The sequence below is a fragment of the Hippopotamus amphibius genome, chromosome 6 (assembly GCF_030028045.1).
Source record: "Hippopotamus amphibius kiboko isolate mHipAmp2 chromosome 6, mHipAmp2.hap2, whole genome shotgun sequence".
In the NCBI taxonomy this organism is placed as follows: Eukaryota; Metazoa; Chordata; class Mammalia; order Artiodactyla; family Hippopotamidae; genus Hippopotamus; species Hippopotamus amphibius.
The window spans coordinates 104,081,473-104,098,956 of NC_080191.1; the positions used below are offsets into that span (position 1 = coordinate 104,081,473).

At 42.3% G+C, this 17,484-nt stretch overlaps 1 protein-coding gene across 3 annotated transcripts in view; it reads left to right on the top strand.

Moving 5' to 3' along the window:
- Window positions 1-17,484, top strand: part of PLCL2 (phospholipase C like 2) — a 190,471-nt gene that overhangs the window by 152,333 nt on the left and 20,654 nt on the right. For all 3 annotated transcript variants that reach the window (XM_057739450.1, XM_057739451.1, XM_057739452.1), the window contains exon 5: window positions 11,203-11,312. In XM_057739450.1, the coding sequence (XP_057595433.1) occupies window positions 11,203-11,312 (110 nt within the window). The remainder of the gene's footprint in view (window positions 1-11,202; window positions 11,313-17,484) is intronic.

A 17,484-nucleotide genomic window follows, 5' to 3' on the forward strand; every position in this document is an offset into this window, starting at 1 on the left:
TGATTATGAGTTTGTAATTCAGAACTGGATGTTTTACTTCCACCTCAGAACTTAAAAGCATCCCAGCACACCTGAGCCCCTGCCCTGCTCTACCTCTTTTTCTCTATAGCAATCGTTACCTTCCAACCACCATATAATTCGCTTATGTTTGTTGCTTATGTTGTGTCTCCTTCCAACTAGAATGTGAATTCCTTGCGAGCAGGGAGCTATGTTTATTCATATCATATCCCGATGCCAAGAACAGCGCCTAGCCAAAGCTGACACTCAGGTGATATTTGTTGAATTGAATTGAATGTAGAATGCTGAGGCTACGTGTCCATTCATTTATTCACAGGCATTCATTAGGTCCTACTCTCAGCCTGACAGAGGCTGGGGACCTCACTTCCCCGCCCCGGGGCTCCAGGCCGAGAGCAGGAGAGGCCCAAGCAGAGTCCTCACCGCACAGGGGACTTGGTCCCCTGCTGAGAGGACGGCTCACCCCGTGACGGACTCATCGGGTGAGCACGGAACCAGAGGTCAGAGATGCAGCTGAGTCAGGAAGGTGGTGTGTCTGGGAGCAAGGCTGGTGGGACCGGAATTCCAGGCGGGAGAGGAGCACGTGCAGGGACAGCCAGGCCCAGGCCAGCGGCGGCCGCAGCACAGACGGGACATGACACAAACCCAGAAGCTGTATCGAAACATTCAAACAGACACACAGAACACCTTGATGGATTGGACCCTGTGAAAAGAATTCTGTATGGGGAAAAGGATCAGCAACAAAATCGCAACAAAAACTAGAAATGAGATGATCACACTAGGTCAGACAGAGAAAGCCAAGTATCATATGGTATGGCTTGTGTGCAGACTCTGAAAAAAATGATACAAATGAACTTATTTACAAAAACAGAAACAGACTCACAGAGAACAAATTTATGGGTACTGGGGATGGGTGGGGAGGAGGGTTAGCCTGGGAGTTTGGGATTGACATGTACACACTGCCGTATTTAAAACAGATGACCAACAAGGACCTGCTGTAAAAAAATAAAAATAAAAATAAAACATGTTTCTTTACAAAAAAAAAAAAGAGAAACTGAGAAAAAACGTTAGCAATACATATTAGAAAGGGCTGGTATCCCTAATACATAAGGAACTCCTAAAATCAGTCAGAAAAGGACCAACAGCCCCAATGCTCATATTCTTTGCAAAGAATGTAAACACAGTTCACAACAAGGGAAATTCCAAAGACTCTAAGAGAAAATGAAAGGACGTCCAGACTCATGATGCAGACCTGCTGCAGGTAGAGGCACAGGGGTGAACAGGGTCTACACCCCCGCCTTCTCAAAGCTGAAGTCAAGTTGTGGGAGACAGAGAATCAACAAAAAGCAAGTAAATACAACACTCACTGTGTCCAACAGTGGTGTTTTGGAATCAGTGAGGCAGAGATGGGGATAGGGCGGGCATGGCGTGGGGGGCGGGGGTTCTTTTCAATAATGTGCTCAGCCAGGACCTCAGAGAGCTGGTGACATCTGCATGGGCGTGACTGGAGGCGGAGAGCAAGCTTTTCAAACATCTGGAAGGGGATTATTTCAGGAAGACGGGCCACCTGGCTGCAGTGCTGTGAGCAAGGGATGAGGAGGGCAGGAGCCAGGTGATACGGGCCAGGCTGTAGCGAGGGTGCCAGCTCTGCTCTCAGAGAGATGGGAACTCTTCCTGAGGGTCTGAGCCCGGGAGTGGCTGCATCTGATAAGCAGGGGGAGGGGGAGGGGGCAAAAGCAGATGCTGGAGGACCACCCAGGAGGCTTTTGCAACCATCCAGCCCAATCAACGGCTTGATCCGGGGTGGTTGGAGGCGGTGGTGATGGGAACACTTACATGCTGGATATTCCGAAGGTCTTGCTAACAGGATTTATTCATGGATCGGACGTGGGGCACGAGGAAAGAAAGAGGACAGGTTTACAGGGTTCTTGGCCGCGTTCTCTCTACCAAGATGGGGAGAACTGGGGGAGACGGTTTGAGAGGGAAGATCAGAGGTTCGGATGTAGACATGTTAAGTTTGATATCCCTGGTTGACTTCTAAGTCTAAAGTTCAGAGAGAGGTCCAGACTAGAGGCAACGAATTTGGAAGCATAGCACACAGGTGGCCTTTCAAGCTGGGAGACCGAGATCATCTACGAAGTGACAGTGAATAGAGGATAGAGCCCTGGCCCTTCAGCGTTTGGATGTTGGGAGACGCAGGAGAGCAAGCACGGGGGTTACGGTGCAGCCAGGCCGGCGGGAGGAGGACACTGTGATCTTCCAGAGAATGCGATGTTTCAAGGAGACGCCACTTTTCATGCATCAGATCCAAACGTTTGTATCAAAGTTCCATCACACACGGATCATACCAGAGGGGTAATGGTGGGAATATAGGGGAAGAAGAACTGTCACATTGTTGGGGGTGTACATTGGGTCCACACCTAGGGAGGGCTACGTGGCAGTAAATTTCAGAATTACCAGTCATATACACTTTGAACCAGCAATTCCTATGTTTTTCAGAGTTTATTCTACAGATTCGATCCCATATTTGGGGAAATACAGATGTACATTTTATATATAATATACATATTTATTATATATAGTTCTATTTATGTATTTATATTTATATATATTTATATATAGTTTATGTGTATTTATTATATATAGTTTATATAAATATATATACATTTATTATATATATAGTTTTAAAAGGCAAGGCAAACCATGTGTGCTGTTTGTTAAGATGTGTTTTAAAAGCTGGGGCGGGAGGCTGGGCCCAGTGTACTGCCAAGGGCACCACCCTCTCCGGGAGGCTACCTGAGAGGGGGTAACAGGGGTTGCCCAGTGGGAGGGGCCAAGGAGGCTGGGTGATGGGGAGGCAAAGGTCGTTCTCTCTATACCAGTTTATACTTTTTAAATTGTTGAGCCATGTGACTGTATTATCTGTTCAAAAAATAAGAGGTGTGAAAAGAAAGGGGGAGGTGGACAGGGTGACATCATGAGGGCCTTGTGTGTTTGTGCCAGACTGGTAGAGGGGAAAGGACTGACTTCCCAGGGCCATCCAGAAAAGGTGTCCTCGGCGTGAAAAGCTAATCTTTGAGTGTGATTGGGGTGAATTACACTCAAAAAACACACTTCATTGTGTATTGTTTCTCAACACAGTGAAGTGAGAAGGGGCTGCTCTTTGTTCCTGGTCTGATCTCACACCCCGGTGAGCCCCGTGGCCTGTGTTTGTAGGAGGACAGCGTGGTAACTGGATTCCAGGGAGGACGAGGAGTGGTGTCCCTCCGTCTCACCTGGTTTCCCCAGGTGGTGCGCTGGCGGAGGAAGGCACGCCCCCTCCGCAGTCCATTCACAAAGCGTACTGCTGTGGGCGTGGCATCCTTCTGGGTTTCCGGGCTGTGTTTAAGAGACCCGGTTTATCTCTTCCACCTCGTGAGGGATGCGATCGAATAGCTCAAAATCCATCTGAAAATAATTCGGCTTTTGTTAATGCCAAGACGGTTTGGGAAGAAGGCCAAGAGAGAGAGACTACCAACTGGAACTGCGCGAGAAGTAATGAGGCCTTGTCTGCGTCTCCATGGGGATTACGGCGTCAGCGCCCAAGTGTTGGAGGCACACCCAAACTTCAGACCCCTAGGGTTTGGGGGGCAGAGCGTATAGTTGACAAAGCCTGTATATTTTAACACGTTGTGTATATAAATTAGTTGGAAAAAGTGATCTGTATTTTGTTCTCAAGGGACTTTGATGTTGTACCATGAGACCATGTTATATTGAGGTACTTGTACAACTTGACAAATTGACCTCTTGATGAAGTCCTGGATAGACGTGTGTTATATGGAATTCCATCTTCCAGGAAATAGCTCAATGTCCCTAATTTGGGAAATTTGAAATAAAACCTGTGATGTTGTTTTCTATTTTCAGCACACACAAAAATATTTTGCACAGGATGTGTTCATGATAAAAAGTTTTTTAGGACAGCAAAGTAAATTTTCAATTGAAAAAGTAATCTTTGGGTATATAAATTTAAGATCAATGTGTCTCTTAGGAGTATTTTTTTAAAATTATAGTTGCTTCTGAAAATTTTTGAGCCATGTGCTACATGGTATATTTTTGATTCAGATCATTTATCTTGGGATAGAAAATCCCATCCAGAATGTTTGAAAGGTCATCTGCTTCATGTTTGGCATGAATCAATAACGTTCGCTTCCATTAAAGAGGAAATGCTGCCATGTTTCTGACTGAGCCACCTTCCCTTCAAAGCAAAGACTCTTTTTCATATCTTAGTCTTGTATGTATCATATATTTAAAATTTTTATTTTATTTTTATGCCTGTTTCATTTTCATCTAAGTTTATCTGTGATGGGAAGCAGGAAACTTGGTAGGAGTGGAAATTTCTCTTCACGCTATTCCATTATATGCAGTTGCACTAATATTCTTAGCTAATGTAATTACGTATCATCTCAGAAGATTTACACTTTATTAATTTTTTTAAAAACATGATAATCTATCAGCATTGCATTTCATCTTTTGTCATTAAACTTTGAGCCCCTCAAAAACAAACCCTTTAAAATACTTACAGTGTTTTGAAACAATAATTGGAAAATTGCATGAAACCAACACCTCCTTCTGTAAAACATCTGAGCTGTTTAAATTTTTGAGAGATGACATGGAAAGAAGCAATACATTTCAAAAATATAGTTCTTTACATAAAAATCAAATAATATACTTTTGTGTGGTCATACCAATTTTTAAAATATAACATTGTAGCTATAATTGGAAAGGTCCCCCGTGGGCCCTGGGTGTGACCTCGTGTTTTGTTCACATGACCTGTGTCTTCCATTCCCTTTCTTTTTGCTGCATCGTGTCTTCATTGCCGCATGCCCACTTTCTCTAGTTGCAGAGAGCAGGAGCTACTCTTCCTTGCAATGCGCGGGCCTCTCACTGTGGTGGCTTCTCTTGTTGCGGAGTACGGGCTCTAGGTGCATGGGCTTCAGTAGTTGTGGCACGTAGGCTCAATAGTTGTGGCTCACAGGCTCTAGAGCTCAGGCTCAGTAGTTGCGGTACACGGGCTTAGTTGCTCCGCGTGCAGCATGTGGGATCTTCCCGGCTCAGGGCTCGAACCCGTGTCCCCTGCACAGGGGGACACAGGCAGATTCTTAACCACTGCGCTACCAGGGAAGTCCCTTCCATTCCCTTTAGAGCTGAATGAACTAGACACTTGTAAGGGTCCCTGACTGTGGCCTTTCCACTTGCCCTTTGTCTGCTGTTTGATGACCTGCTGTTTATTTCCTTGGCTCTCAAGTTCATTACCACAAAGGAATTCGAACAGGTTGTCTTCTTGGTTAACATTCCTGAAGAAAAATAACCCACAGCACTTTTCTAGGAACGTGAACTCGGGGTCATGGAGCCGGAGGAACCTGATTGTAAGTAAGGTCTTTGGCACAGGGCAGCCAGGGCTCAGAGACAATCCTCTTGACCAAAGAGCAGCCATAGCAAGTCCAGCCAGGTCTGTGCTCAAGACGTGGTCATTTGCTGCTTTGGGGACTTTTACCCCAAGTTTTAGTCCACGTTCCCAAGCACGTCATTGGATTTGTGTAATATGCCCACAACCTTCAAATGTTCATGCTTTTGAACACACTGTATATTTTGACTGTTACATGATGTGGCACATCGAAACCGTATCGTGGCATGCTTTTCAAAAGACTGTTTACCTAGTTAGTATTGGTTTTCAAATGAAGTGGTCTAAAACTTAACAAAGATGTTCATTTCTTTGGCCAGAATTAGCTGTTATCTCGTGTCTTCCTTGGGTAGCAACATAGAAGTAGAATCAAGTGCAGGGCCTATCGCCCTAAGATATCAGCAACATAGACAGTTAGACAAAAGACACACTGACGATTGGTAAACAAGAACATTGCAAAAAATCAGATCTGTGCTTGCCTGTCCTTGGAGTTCATTGTGGAGTTAGTAAGAAGGCAGGAAGCAGAACTAACCTCCCTAAGTTGCCCAGAGGATCGTCACTGTGAGTGACCAGGTCTTGTTCCTGAACTAAGTAATAGGAGGCTTAGGCATCCTGGGGCCCAGTCTGCACCCTGGGGCCGCGGCTGAGCCGTGCTGGCTGCTGCAGGCCCTGTCTGCAGGGGACAGGCACCCCCAGGTCGCCTTTCTTTAATCAGAGTTCAGCATTCTTGTTATTCCACTGAGGACACTCAGGCAGGAAATGATAAGAACGAACTCCCATTCTTCCTTGTTATGTAACTTTTCAACATAATTGCTTACAATTTTATAACAGGGACAAGGGCAGTCAGCTCTATCAGAGGAGGTGTTTATTCTCAGCTTCTGTCTGCTCACTAAGGTGAAAACACAGAATGGACGTCCTCAAGTTTTTAGAAATTTCAATTTTTCTGATTGGTTATTTGTTTTTTTGAGATCACATAATATTTACATGATCAGTTGTTTGTAATTTCTTTATAAAGTTTCACATTGTAGTGCATAGTCCTTATATGCCTATTAAATCTCCCTTTCATAGTATGATTCCTCATACAAAAATCCTAATTTGCTACTGCAGCTACAGAGTTTATTTTGGCACTGATAAAAAAAAGAAAAGCAGAAATCGTACATGTTGTCACACCATCATTTGAATGCTATTGCCCCGTGTGCTACTCTAATGCGTCTAAACTCAGCCGTTGTATTCCAGAGCAAAGCTGTAAGGATTTCTTTGCGAAGCGGTTGTCAGTGAGCAGATAACATAAGCACTATTCCCCTTCCCCGGGCGTGCTCCCCTTGCTTCTAGAAGTCCGTAGCTTTTTACAGTGTTCAGCATGTTGAAGTAATGGGTCTCACTGGGACTTAACACAGCAGATGGTCAAATGACCTGGACAAGGAGTGTGATCGATAAATGTTATTGGCTGACCAATTAGTGTTATTACTTCAAGCATCAAAAATTACTTTCATTATCCAAAATGATGAGACCTTCTGTATCTCAATAGTATGAATATTGACTGCTGACTACAGAAATAGAGAACTATTGTGAAAAAAATCCACGTGTTAAAGAAATCTTAGGTAATAGTTTTACCTCTTCAAGTAAATATTCCTGATTGTTTCATATTGGAGTCCTTTAAAAAAAAATGAAAGAGACTAGAAAACATTTAAAAAATCTTGTTCAAGATTAAAATAATTTGGAAATAAATATTTGTATATGTGAGCTGGGCCAGTCATTAAAAAAAAAAAGTAGAATCTTGACTGTCATGCCTGTGTCTGTCTGTCTGTCCCTAGTCCAGCTCCTAATCCCACCACCTTCAAACTGTAACAAAAGAACAAGGAATTTTAAAACAAAAACAACTTAGCTTCTTTGCGGGGACAGGGGAAGGTGGTAACTTAGTCTTATTAAAGTTTTTACTTACCTGATTTTCACCACTTACTTTAAAACTGCGCTTTAAACAAATGGTTTGACGTACAGGAGAAGAGGTGCTGCTTCTAAGTTTCTGCATAAGATAAGGCCTTTTCACTGGGCTAATGTTTCTTTGCTGAAAATAATTTGGGAATTAGGGAGGAAGTTACTTAACATCTAACCCAGACACGTCCTTTATACTCACTGTTGATGTGAAGGCCTCCTGTGACATGTTAGAATAGATTTCCTGGTAATTTAATAGTGCACTTCGCATCTTAGACATATAATCAGGTTTCTTTGTTATGCATATGGACTGACCCAGTTCCAGGTCAGGATCTCATTCTCTCTGCCCCTGTATTCCCTTAGGGCAGGATCAGTGCCTGTCCCATACCCCTGCAGTGTTGTACCTCCCAGGGTAATTATGGGATACACACAACCATCTCAAGAGCTCATATTAAAGGCTGGGACTCTGGTTTAGAAATGATGCATGATAATTGGGAAACCTTAGGCCATCGGGCTTAGACAAGCCAATATTCAAATTTTTCTTTACCATTTCCTTGGGAAAGTTCTATAGCCTCTCTCCAAGTTTCCTACATAGTAGGTGTAAAGTGCCTGGCGAGTTGGCTTTTGTTTCCCTAACTCTGTATCTTTGGCCTGGACTTTGCACATCACAGGGGGAGAAGTGAAAGGTACCATCACACTGTGTAGGTCAAGGTGCGAATCCTTTTATTTCTTTAAAAAATAAAATCAACATATGCTACATATCATTGGATTGGCAGAATGCAAAGATTAGTCTTTAAGTTAATAATATGAAAATCTTTTTAAAGAAACAGATGTGTTATGTAGCAAACCAAACAATGAAATAAATAACAATGGGACTGATGGTCTTGGCCACTTTTTAAAATGTGGGGCTTTATATTTTTAACATAACTTTTCCATTTTTCAACTAATCACCTTTCTGTGCCCATTTTTAAAGAACTTCATTAATAATACACTTTTCACATCCCTGTGGACTTTTATTGAACTATAGATATTTTAAGAGGGGGAAGATAAGGGGAATTGTCTCACCTTTTAATGGACATGTAAAATACAAGCTTTTTAGACAGCTACACTTGTTTCCTTGAATGTTTCCGCATTTCATCATGGGAATTCCCTGGCAGTGCAGTGGTTAGGACTTGGCACTTTCACTGCTGAGGGCCCAGGTTTGATCCCTGGTTGGGGAACGAAGATTCCACAAGCCTCACAGGGTGACCAAAAAAAAAAAAATTCTCTATGTCATTCTTATCAGTATCGTTTTTTATCATCTTGACTGTGTTTTTTCCCTGAGTCCTCAGTCCTTCTCAAGGCAGCCTCTGGCCCTGAATTCTTCTGAACTTCCTGAAAGCTGCTTTCTTAAAATCTGGAGTGGATGTTTGTCTGAACTCAGAGTGCCTACCTCCTGCTTGTGTTATCTGCAAGTTCTTTCCTGTTTGTTGGAGCAGTTCCAGTCACTGTCTCGTCACCTTAGTGGTGGTCAGATGGTCAGCAGGGCGAGATAAGCCGTCCACCTCCAGTGGAGTGAGACCCCCAAGCAGGCATCTGGGTGGTTGAAAAATCCCCCAGTATTGTATTACATCTTTGTGCCAGTATTGAGATTTGTAATAAGTAAGTGTCTCGAAAAGCCTGCATCTGGTCAGGCAGCTGAATTAAAGGAGAGTGGTCAGTGTAGTAGTTTCCTAGACAGTGTAATAGATTTTACTAATTACTGTTCTTTTTTGAAACCAGGGAGGTTCTTAAGCCATTTAGCATGACAGGAATTAAGGCCATAGTTCCTATTAGGAGAGGAAAAAATAGGAAGGAAGACTAGATTGGCAGCTTTCTATATTTATCCTGTGTGTCGGCTCTCGTTCACTGTTTAAAGACACTGTCAGTCAGGATGCAAAGAGCTGCTTTGAAACGATGCTGCATGGAAAGGGAGTTAGAAATTGGGATGCCCAACTGAACAGTAAACATGTACAAAAGAATGCTGGAAATGTAAAAATTACAGCTGCTCCAACATTATTTGTAAGAGCAAAAGACTGAAGACAGTGTCCATCAGTGAGAACGGGTTAAATAGATGCTGGGAGCCTGTGAGGGGCTAGACAAAGAGTGAGGAAGAGCTTGATACACTGGCAGGGAGTGATCTCCACTTCATAGCTAAGTGAGGGAAGAACCACCGTACAGAACAGGGTGCATGTATGCTGCTTTTGTGTAAGGAAGGGAGGACTGTGGATATATGGACACGTTTGGTTAGATTTTCAGGGAGAAATGAGGCAATAAAAGGTAAATTAAAAACTAATAAAAATATATAGAGGGAGAGAGCGATCAGGGTAGAGGAGACCAGGAAGAAAGGACGATTTACCTGAATGCACCCTGATATGTAGTTTGACTTTGGAATAATAAACCAAATTATATCCCAAAAAGCAAAGACATTTCCCACCCCCCGCACATACACAATGGGGAAACAAAAGGAAACAAATGAATCTAATTATACTTTGTTAGTGACATATCCACGTAAAGAAAATAATTATTCTGACTGACCTTAGAACACAATACTTTTTCTGTACATTCTCAATGAGATACTCTAAGGACCAAAAAATGCAGAGTTTAACTTGTATTTCACAGTATTCCTATTAGTTTTGTTGGTGTGGTTAAGAATTAAGATTATCTACCTACTAAAAGAAAAGAAAGAAGCGTAAGATTTTTTTAAAAATTATGTGGAATTCCTGTATACTTAAATTTGAATTAGAAGTATGAGCAAGAACTTATTCTTTCCTTAAAAAAAAAAAAAGTCCATGTGGCTGAGATCTGTTAAATAAAATAGCCTAGAAAACAGTGGAAACTCAGTAAAAGTGTGCACTCCTAGCCCCCAGACTGTGGTCTTTAAACACCTGGAAAAACCCAGAGGTCCTTGGGGAAACGCCAGTTTCCAGGTCTGAGGTGAGACATGTACTTGGTAAGCCTAGAGCATCCTGTGCTAGAAAGCAAGGGACCTATCAAAGGCCAATTAGTGATTTCAGAAGGACCTAGGAACCTGCCTGAGGGCTCCCCCTTGGCCAGAGATGGCATGATTGACTGCAAATGAATATGAAAACTTTCCATGCGTATTAATGGTCCTAAACCAGGAAAAGGACTGTCACACCACTCCTGATTCGGACTATTCTGAATGACAGTGGGGACTGTGCATTGATTATGTACATTATGCAGGGAGGCTGGGATGCTGACTATGTTCAATTTCCTGCCCTGGAAAATGGTGCACAGGTGTTTTCTTTGTGATAAATTATTGATGTTTGGTTTTGTTTCATGCAAAAAATAAATAAATAAATAAATAAATAAATAAATAAATAAATAAATAAATAATGCAGGGAGGGACAGGAACTACAGTGCTTTGCACTCTTTTCGTCCTGACTGCTAAGAGGCTGTCCTCGGCAGAGCTGAAATCTGCCTCTGAGATTCCAGAGACCTGGCTTCTGGTGCAGCTCTTCCTCCTGCTCCCTCCACAGCCTCAGTCTCTGAACCCGGCTGAGCCTGACTCCGCATCTCTCACATAAGAATGAGGACGGTTCCTTGTGCCCTGTCCGCCCTTCCAGCCCACGAGCACCTCACTCTGAGAGGCCTCCTGCCTGCTGGATGCCATGGATGTGCAGGGTTCCCCGTTGTTACATTCTTAAATAGGCCCTTCATGAAATCCCAGCGCCGACTGGAAGCGTCTCGGCTGTACGGAGAGAAGTCAATGTTGCCGGCTCATTACCACAGATTGGGCGGGGAAGTAACATCCTTTGTCTTTCTGCTTCTTTCAGCCATGGAATTCCATGAACACTTGCACAGCATAGGCACCAAGGAAGGTTTGAAGGAACGCAAACTGCAAAAAGCCGTGGAGAGCTTTACCTGGAATATTACCATCTTAAAGGTATTTTCTGAGCTGTTTCTTTTTTTCCTTTCTTTCTTTTTTTTTTTTTTTTCTCCTGCCTACTCAACCTTCCAGTCACTTTTTTGAAAAAAATTATTTATTTTTTATTTATTGGCTGTGTTCTGTCTTTGTTACTGCGCAGGTTTTCTCTAGTTGGGGCGAGCAGGGGCTACTCTTTGTTGTGGTGCACAGGCTTCTCATTGCGATGGCTTCTCTTGTTGCAGAGCACAGGCTCTAGGCACACGGGCTTCAGTAGTTGTGGCACGTGGGCTCAGTAGTTGTGGCTCTCGGGCTCTAGAGCGCAGGCTCAGTAGTTGTGGCTCACAGGCTTAGTTGTTCCATGGCGTGTGGGATCTTCCCGGACCAGGTATCGAACCTGTGTCCCCTGTATTGGCAGGCAGATTCTTAACCACTGTGCCACCAGGGAAGCCCTCTGAGTTGTTTCTGATGCTGGTGATTTTGTAGCCTTATTCAGCATGTTTCTTCCCGTTAGTGTACCATTTCCTGGACTGTACATTACCAGCCACTCGAGGCTATGGCGTGACCACAAAAATCCTGTGTGACCTCTGCTCTGGAGAGTCTGCGGGCACAGTAGCTGGGCAGCGTGGCTTAGTGGCAGAACGGCAGACTTGAGCGGTTGGCACCATGTGGATCCTGCCAAGAAGGGAAGGGATCTTGCATTTCATCCTTGAAGCATCATAAAGTTCATAAATGCCAGTTGCTACATGTGAAACAGAAAACATTGATTTACAGAGGAATGACTGGGAATTTGAAGATTCTAGTTACTCAAATTTCGTTCAACACTTTAAAGTATAATCACAGCCTTAATATGATCCCAGAAAAAGAGTAGGAAAGAATTGTGGGGGCATAATCAAAAGAAATATGTAAAGGAATTGCCGTTTGAAACACATTTCCCTTCAAGGGAAAAACCATCTACATCTGTTTATCTGCTTCCTTCTTTCTTTCTTTTCCTTTCTCTCTGTCCACACCCCCAACCCCCTTTCCTTCCATCTTTCTATCTTAGCAGGACCATTTTAAAAAATTAACTTTTATTATTTTTATTATAAAAGGAATAAATTTTCATTGTAGAGAATGTCAAAATAGCATAACCAAAGGTAAACATAGTCACACCATCCAGGGTCTTTTGCTGTACATTCTCCCAGTCTTTTCCTCTATGGTATATATAATATGACATGATTTTAAAACAAATGTTATGTAGGTGCCTTGGAAGTTTTTTACGTTTTTGTCCTGATGATCTTTTCTTTATCTCAGTGTTTGGGACCTTGAATACTAATAACACGGAAACATTATTTCACTCTGGACCTCGGACAGCTCAGTGCCAAATTACTCTCCGGTTCACCCTCCAGACTTTCTTCTCAGTTTAATTCAAAACTCTAAAGACATTATCACAGCTGCCTCTATTAATTTCCCTGTTCCCCTTCAAGTTAAAAGATCCATCCTGCAGCTGACAACAGTTTTCTGATTTAAGTTAATGAAAAGTCACTCTTCCTAAGCTAGCCAACTTGCATTTTCTCATGTTAAACCCCTACTTATTTTTATAATTAAAATTTTCTTAACTTCTTCAAATACTTCCCTTCCTATACATGTACTTTTTTGACTCTTTAGAGCTTCTGCTTAGTATTTAACTCTGATCACTTGCAGTTCAGTAAACAGCAGATAGAAAATTTACAGTGAAGAGGAATTTGGCTTTACAACTTGCTGACTCACTCGCAACCAGAGGTGGGGTATATACTACAAATTTCCTGCAGACCTCAGGAAAAAAAATAGCACCGCAGTCTTTAGCCCTGTGATAGGAACAAATGCTCAGTTGGCCTTTATTTTATTACAGGCAAAAACAAACTTAGGGACCAGACTTTCCTCTGTCAGCTATCCTGGCTACCCCATTCTGGTCCAGGAACCAGCAGCCTGGCCATCACCTAGGAGCTTGTTCACAATATAGGCTCCTGGGCCCAGTCCCAGGCCTGCGGAGTCAGAATCCACCTTTTCACAAGACTGAGAAGCACCGGGCTAAGAACCCACCCCACCCCCCGCCCCCCCACCACCATGGGAGCTTGGCACACATATTAATGAGAAACAGCTGACAAAGTAATAGATCAGATTTTAGAAACCCGAACTTGAACCAAACAGCTACAATGAGGAAACGATTTTCTTTTAAATTGTGTCCAGGAGAGAGAATTAACACCTCAGACTTATGTTCATATGGAAACAAATGTATAGGGCAGGATAATAGATCTTTTAAACATTTCCAGGGTAGTATTTGCTGTAGCTGGTGTCTGAGTATGGTAGAATCCAAGCACGGAGCGGGGAAGCTGGACAGGTCTATGGGTCTTTTGTGTACCGTGGGAGGGCTTTTTTCATCGCTGCATATTTGATGGGTTTAAACTTTCTTTGGAAGCATCAGTGCTCGTGGAGTTTTAGACGTGAGTTTGGGTCTGAGTTGAGCTCCCAGCCTTTTCCTGGTGGGGCGATGGGTTCCTTGAGTTCTCCTCACCGCCTGTTTTTGCGCAGAGCTTAGAGGGGGTCCCACACCCAGAGGGGGCTCTGTGTGGTGTGCAGTTGGAAGTGGGTCCCCTCACGGGGGCACAGAGGCTTGGGGAAGGTTCCAGACCTTCCCTCCAGATGTGCTGAGGGAGCGAGCCCTGGAGCTGTGAGGCCAGGTGTAGGAATTACCTGGGTGCTTAAAACGCAGTCCCCTGAGCCCCATCGTAGACCTCCTGGGTCAGCGTCTCAGGGGTGGACACAGGAATCTGGCTGTGTGACAATTTCCACCGGGGATTCGGAGGCACCCTAAAAAATTGAGGGCCACCACTCTAGAATCAAATCAGAAGTGCCTTTCCTTCTGAATCACCCCACTCACTTGAACAACAAGGGAGGCGGGGTGGCCAGTCACCGTGGGACTGACTTGCAGTGTGAGAACCGGGGTGGTGGGTCACCCTCAGAGCAGGCGCCCGGCCAGAAACTCCTTTCATCCAAGGATATCCAGCCCAGTTTTCATGAGTCTTTGCTGGCTTTGTTTAGTTTCTTCAATTTTAAGGGTTGCTTTAAAATACAGAAATGAAGGAAGGAGGAATGTCGTCCCTGATTCCACACCCAGAACAACCCACTGTTAACATCTTGGCATGTTTACTTCCAGTCACTTTTTTCTTTGAATAAAAATCATTCATTTGTTTTTGTAAATATGTCTTCATTATAAAGAACTTTTTTAATGTATAAAAGATGTTTTAAAATGACCTCAGATCCTCCCTCTGAGAAATAATTATTATTAAATGTAAGTGACCTTACTCCAGGAACCTTTTTATATGCATATGGATGGATGGATGGATGGATGGATGGATGGATGGATGGATGGATGGATGGAGATATGTTTTATTGATCCTGAGTCACACTTTTTTCATGTTTTTCACATCTTTGATATTGGCGTGTATCTTATAATCCATGGCATCTTTGCATTGTAGCCGAGTTAAATTGGAGTGATTTTCTTCCTTAGTCGTGTATAAAATAGTGGTATGTATGTCTCATAAGCACTAGTGTCTCAGATATTATGAAATAAAGTATATCAGTAGATAGAATCCTAGTATATTTTCTCTAATTTTTTTAAGTACTAAGTTTCACTTTACTTAATTTAACAGAAAAGAAGCAAACCATAAAAAAACTAAATGAATTGCTGAACAATTTTTACTCTAAGGGATATTTATTTCCTATAAAATCCCTCTGAGGTTAAGAAAAGAGATTATGAAAAATGTTAATTGGAGTCATTTTGTTGGGTTTTTTGAAAGCTATACATTTCAATTATAAGCTTTGTGGGTTGACCTTCTGCTATGAAAGATGAGAATGTTAGCACTTTCTAATATTTCTGGGTGGGATGTTAGGCATATTGTTATTTTTCCATTGTGCAGGTTTAAACACCCCCAGCTGGTCCCAGGACTGAAGTTCCCATGTTGCTTGCTGTAAGCTCAATATTTAAACTGGTTCACTGTCACCACCAGTCCAAGAAATCACCCCTGCTTTTCTGTAGCCTGATGGAATGGCAGAGAAAGGACAAATCTCGGCTGGGGTCAGAGACAGCCTCTGTTTGGATACTTGGACTTGGCTTTCTCAGAGTTTGCAAATGTCCTGTTCTAGGGTTTCTGCTGCGTAATTGGGGAGAGGGTGTAATTCGTTCCCACAGGCTTCTGATTGCTTTCATTCAGAAGCCAGCCCTCAAGACCTCACAGTCATGAGATAGTCAGCACCATTCCCTCTTTTTTGATGAGCTTTATTGAGGTATAGTTTACATAAAATAGAATTCACCAATTTAAACTGTGCAGTTCAGTGAATTTTGACAAATGTATATAGTCATGCAGCCTACCACAGTGATGACAGCATCATCCCCAGAAGTTCCCTTGTGCCCCTTCTGGTAAACTCCCCCACCTTGCTGATTGCTGGTCTGATTTCTGTCTCTGTTTCACTCGTTCCAGAATGTCGTGGAAATGGAATCATGTAGTAGTAAACTTTGTGCCTGGCTTCTTGCATTTAGCATAATGCTTTTGAGATTCATCCTAGTTGATGTATGTTTCAGTAAGCTGTTCCTTTTTATTGATGAATAGGATTCTTTCCTATGGGTGTACCACACTTTATACATTCACTAGTTGACAGACATTTGGGTTGCTTCCAGTTTTTACCTGTTATGAATACAGTGGCACTGAACATTCACATTCAAGTCTTTATGTGAACATATGTTTTTATTCTTCTTGGGTAAATACCTATGAGTGGAATTGCTCATATATTAAGTGTATGTCAGACTTTATAAGAAATTGCCAACTGCTTTACAGACTGCTTTATGAACTGTTCCATTGTGAATTCTCCCCAGCAGTGTTATGAGAGTTCCAGTTACCTCACACCCTTGTCAACATTTGTTATTGTCAGTTTAGCAAGTCTAGTAAGTGTATCGCGTTTGAGCATATTTTTGTTGGGGTCTTTGTTTTTTTTAGATTTTTAAAAAGATCATGATGGGCCTTAGTGTGGCTTTCTTTATGTTTATTGTGTTTAGAGTTCTTTGAGATATTTTTATGTGTGGGTTTATAGTTTTGATCAAATTTGGAAATTTTTCAGCCATTTGTTTCTTTAACTTTTTTCCTTTTTTACCCTTTCTCTCCTCTCCTCTGTAACTCCATTTATACACATGTACTGCTTGTTTTAGGCCTTTTTGCTGTTTTTTTTTTCTTTCTTTTTAAAAATATTTTCTAGTGCTGCATCTTCAATCAGTATTGCTTTATCTTTTACAGTGTCTAATCTGCCATTAATCCTGTCCAGTGGTGTTTTTATTTTGAATTTCTTGCTTCTCTTCTTTGTGTTCATGATACCCTCTCCCTCCTTGAACATGTATATTTGTAGCAGCTGCTGTAGTCCTCCCTACTTCTCCACCACCACCCTTGCAGCCACCTTGCCTTCCTGAGCTCCAGAGCAGGGCTGCTGGGCTCTGTTTGGGAAGCTCTCCAGGCACTGAGCTGGACCTCATGTCCGTACCCCTTCTCCCAGGGCTGCCTGTCTTACACTCTCTGAAAATAATTGCTTCAGGTATTGTGTCTGGTTTTCTAGTTGTGTGTCAGCCCTGTTCCTAACTTTTCCATGGCACCTCTTTCTTCCCACCCCCATCCCATCATCTGTCCTCCTCCATCAAACAGAAGTAAAAAGAGAAAGACACTCATTTTATCTCTCTCTAGGTTGGTTGGCTGTTAGAATTTTCAGGATTTTTATGAATTGCCAGTATGAATTCTGTGAGTTTTAGAAGTTTATTAAATTATGTTATACCCTTTTCTTTGTGGGGTGGCTGCTTGTGTTTGAGTATTTGTGTGTGTTTGTGTTTGCCAGTTTTACTTTTTTTGCTCATTTCCTCAGGAATGTGGGAAGGAAGTTCTGCAATGAATTTTTAAAAATTTTTTATTTTATATTGAAGTATGGTTGATTTACAATGTTGTTTTAGTTTCAGGTTTACAGCAAGGTGATTTAGTTATACATATACATATATCTATTCTTTTTCAAATTCTTTTTCCCATTTAGGTTATTACAGAATATTGAGTAGAGTTCCCATGCTATACAGTAGGTCATTGTTGGTTATCTATTTTAAATATAGTAGTGTGTATATGTCAATCCCAAACTCCTAATTTATCCC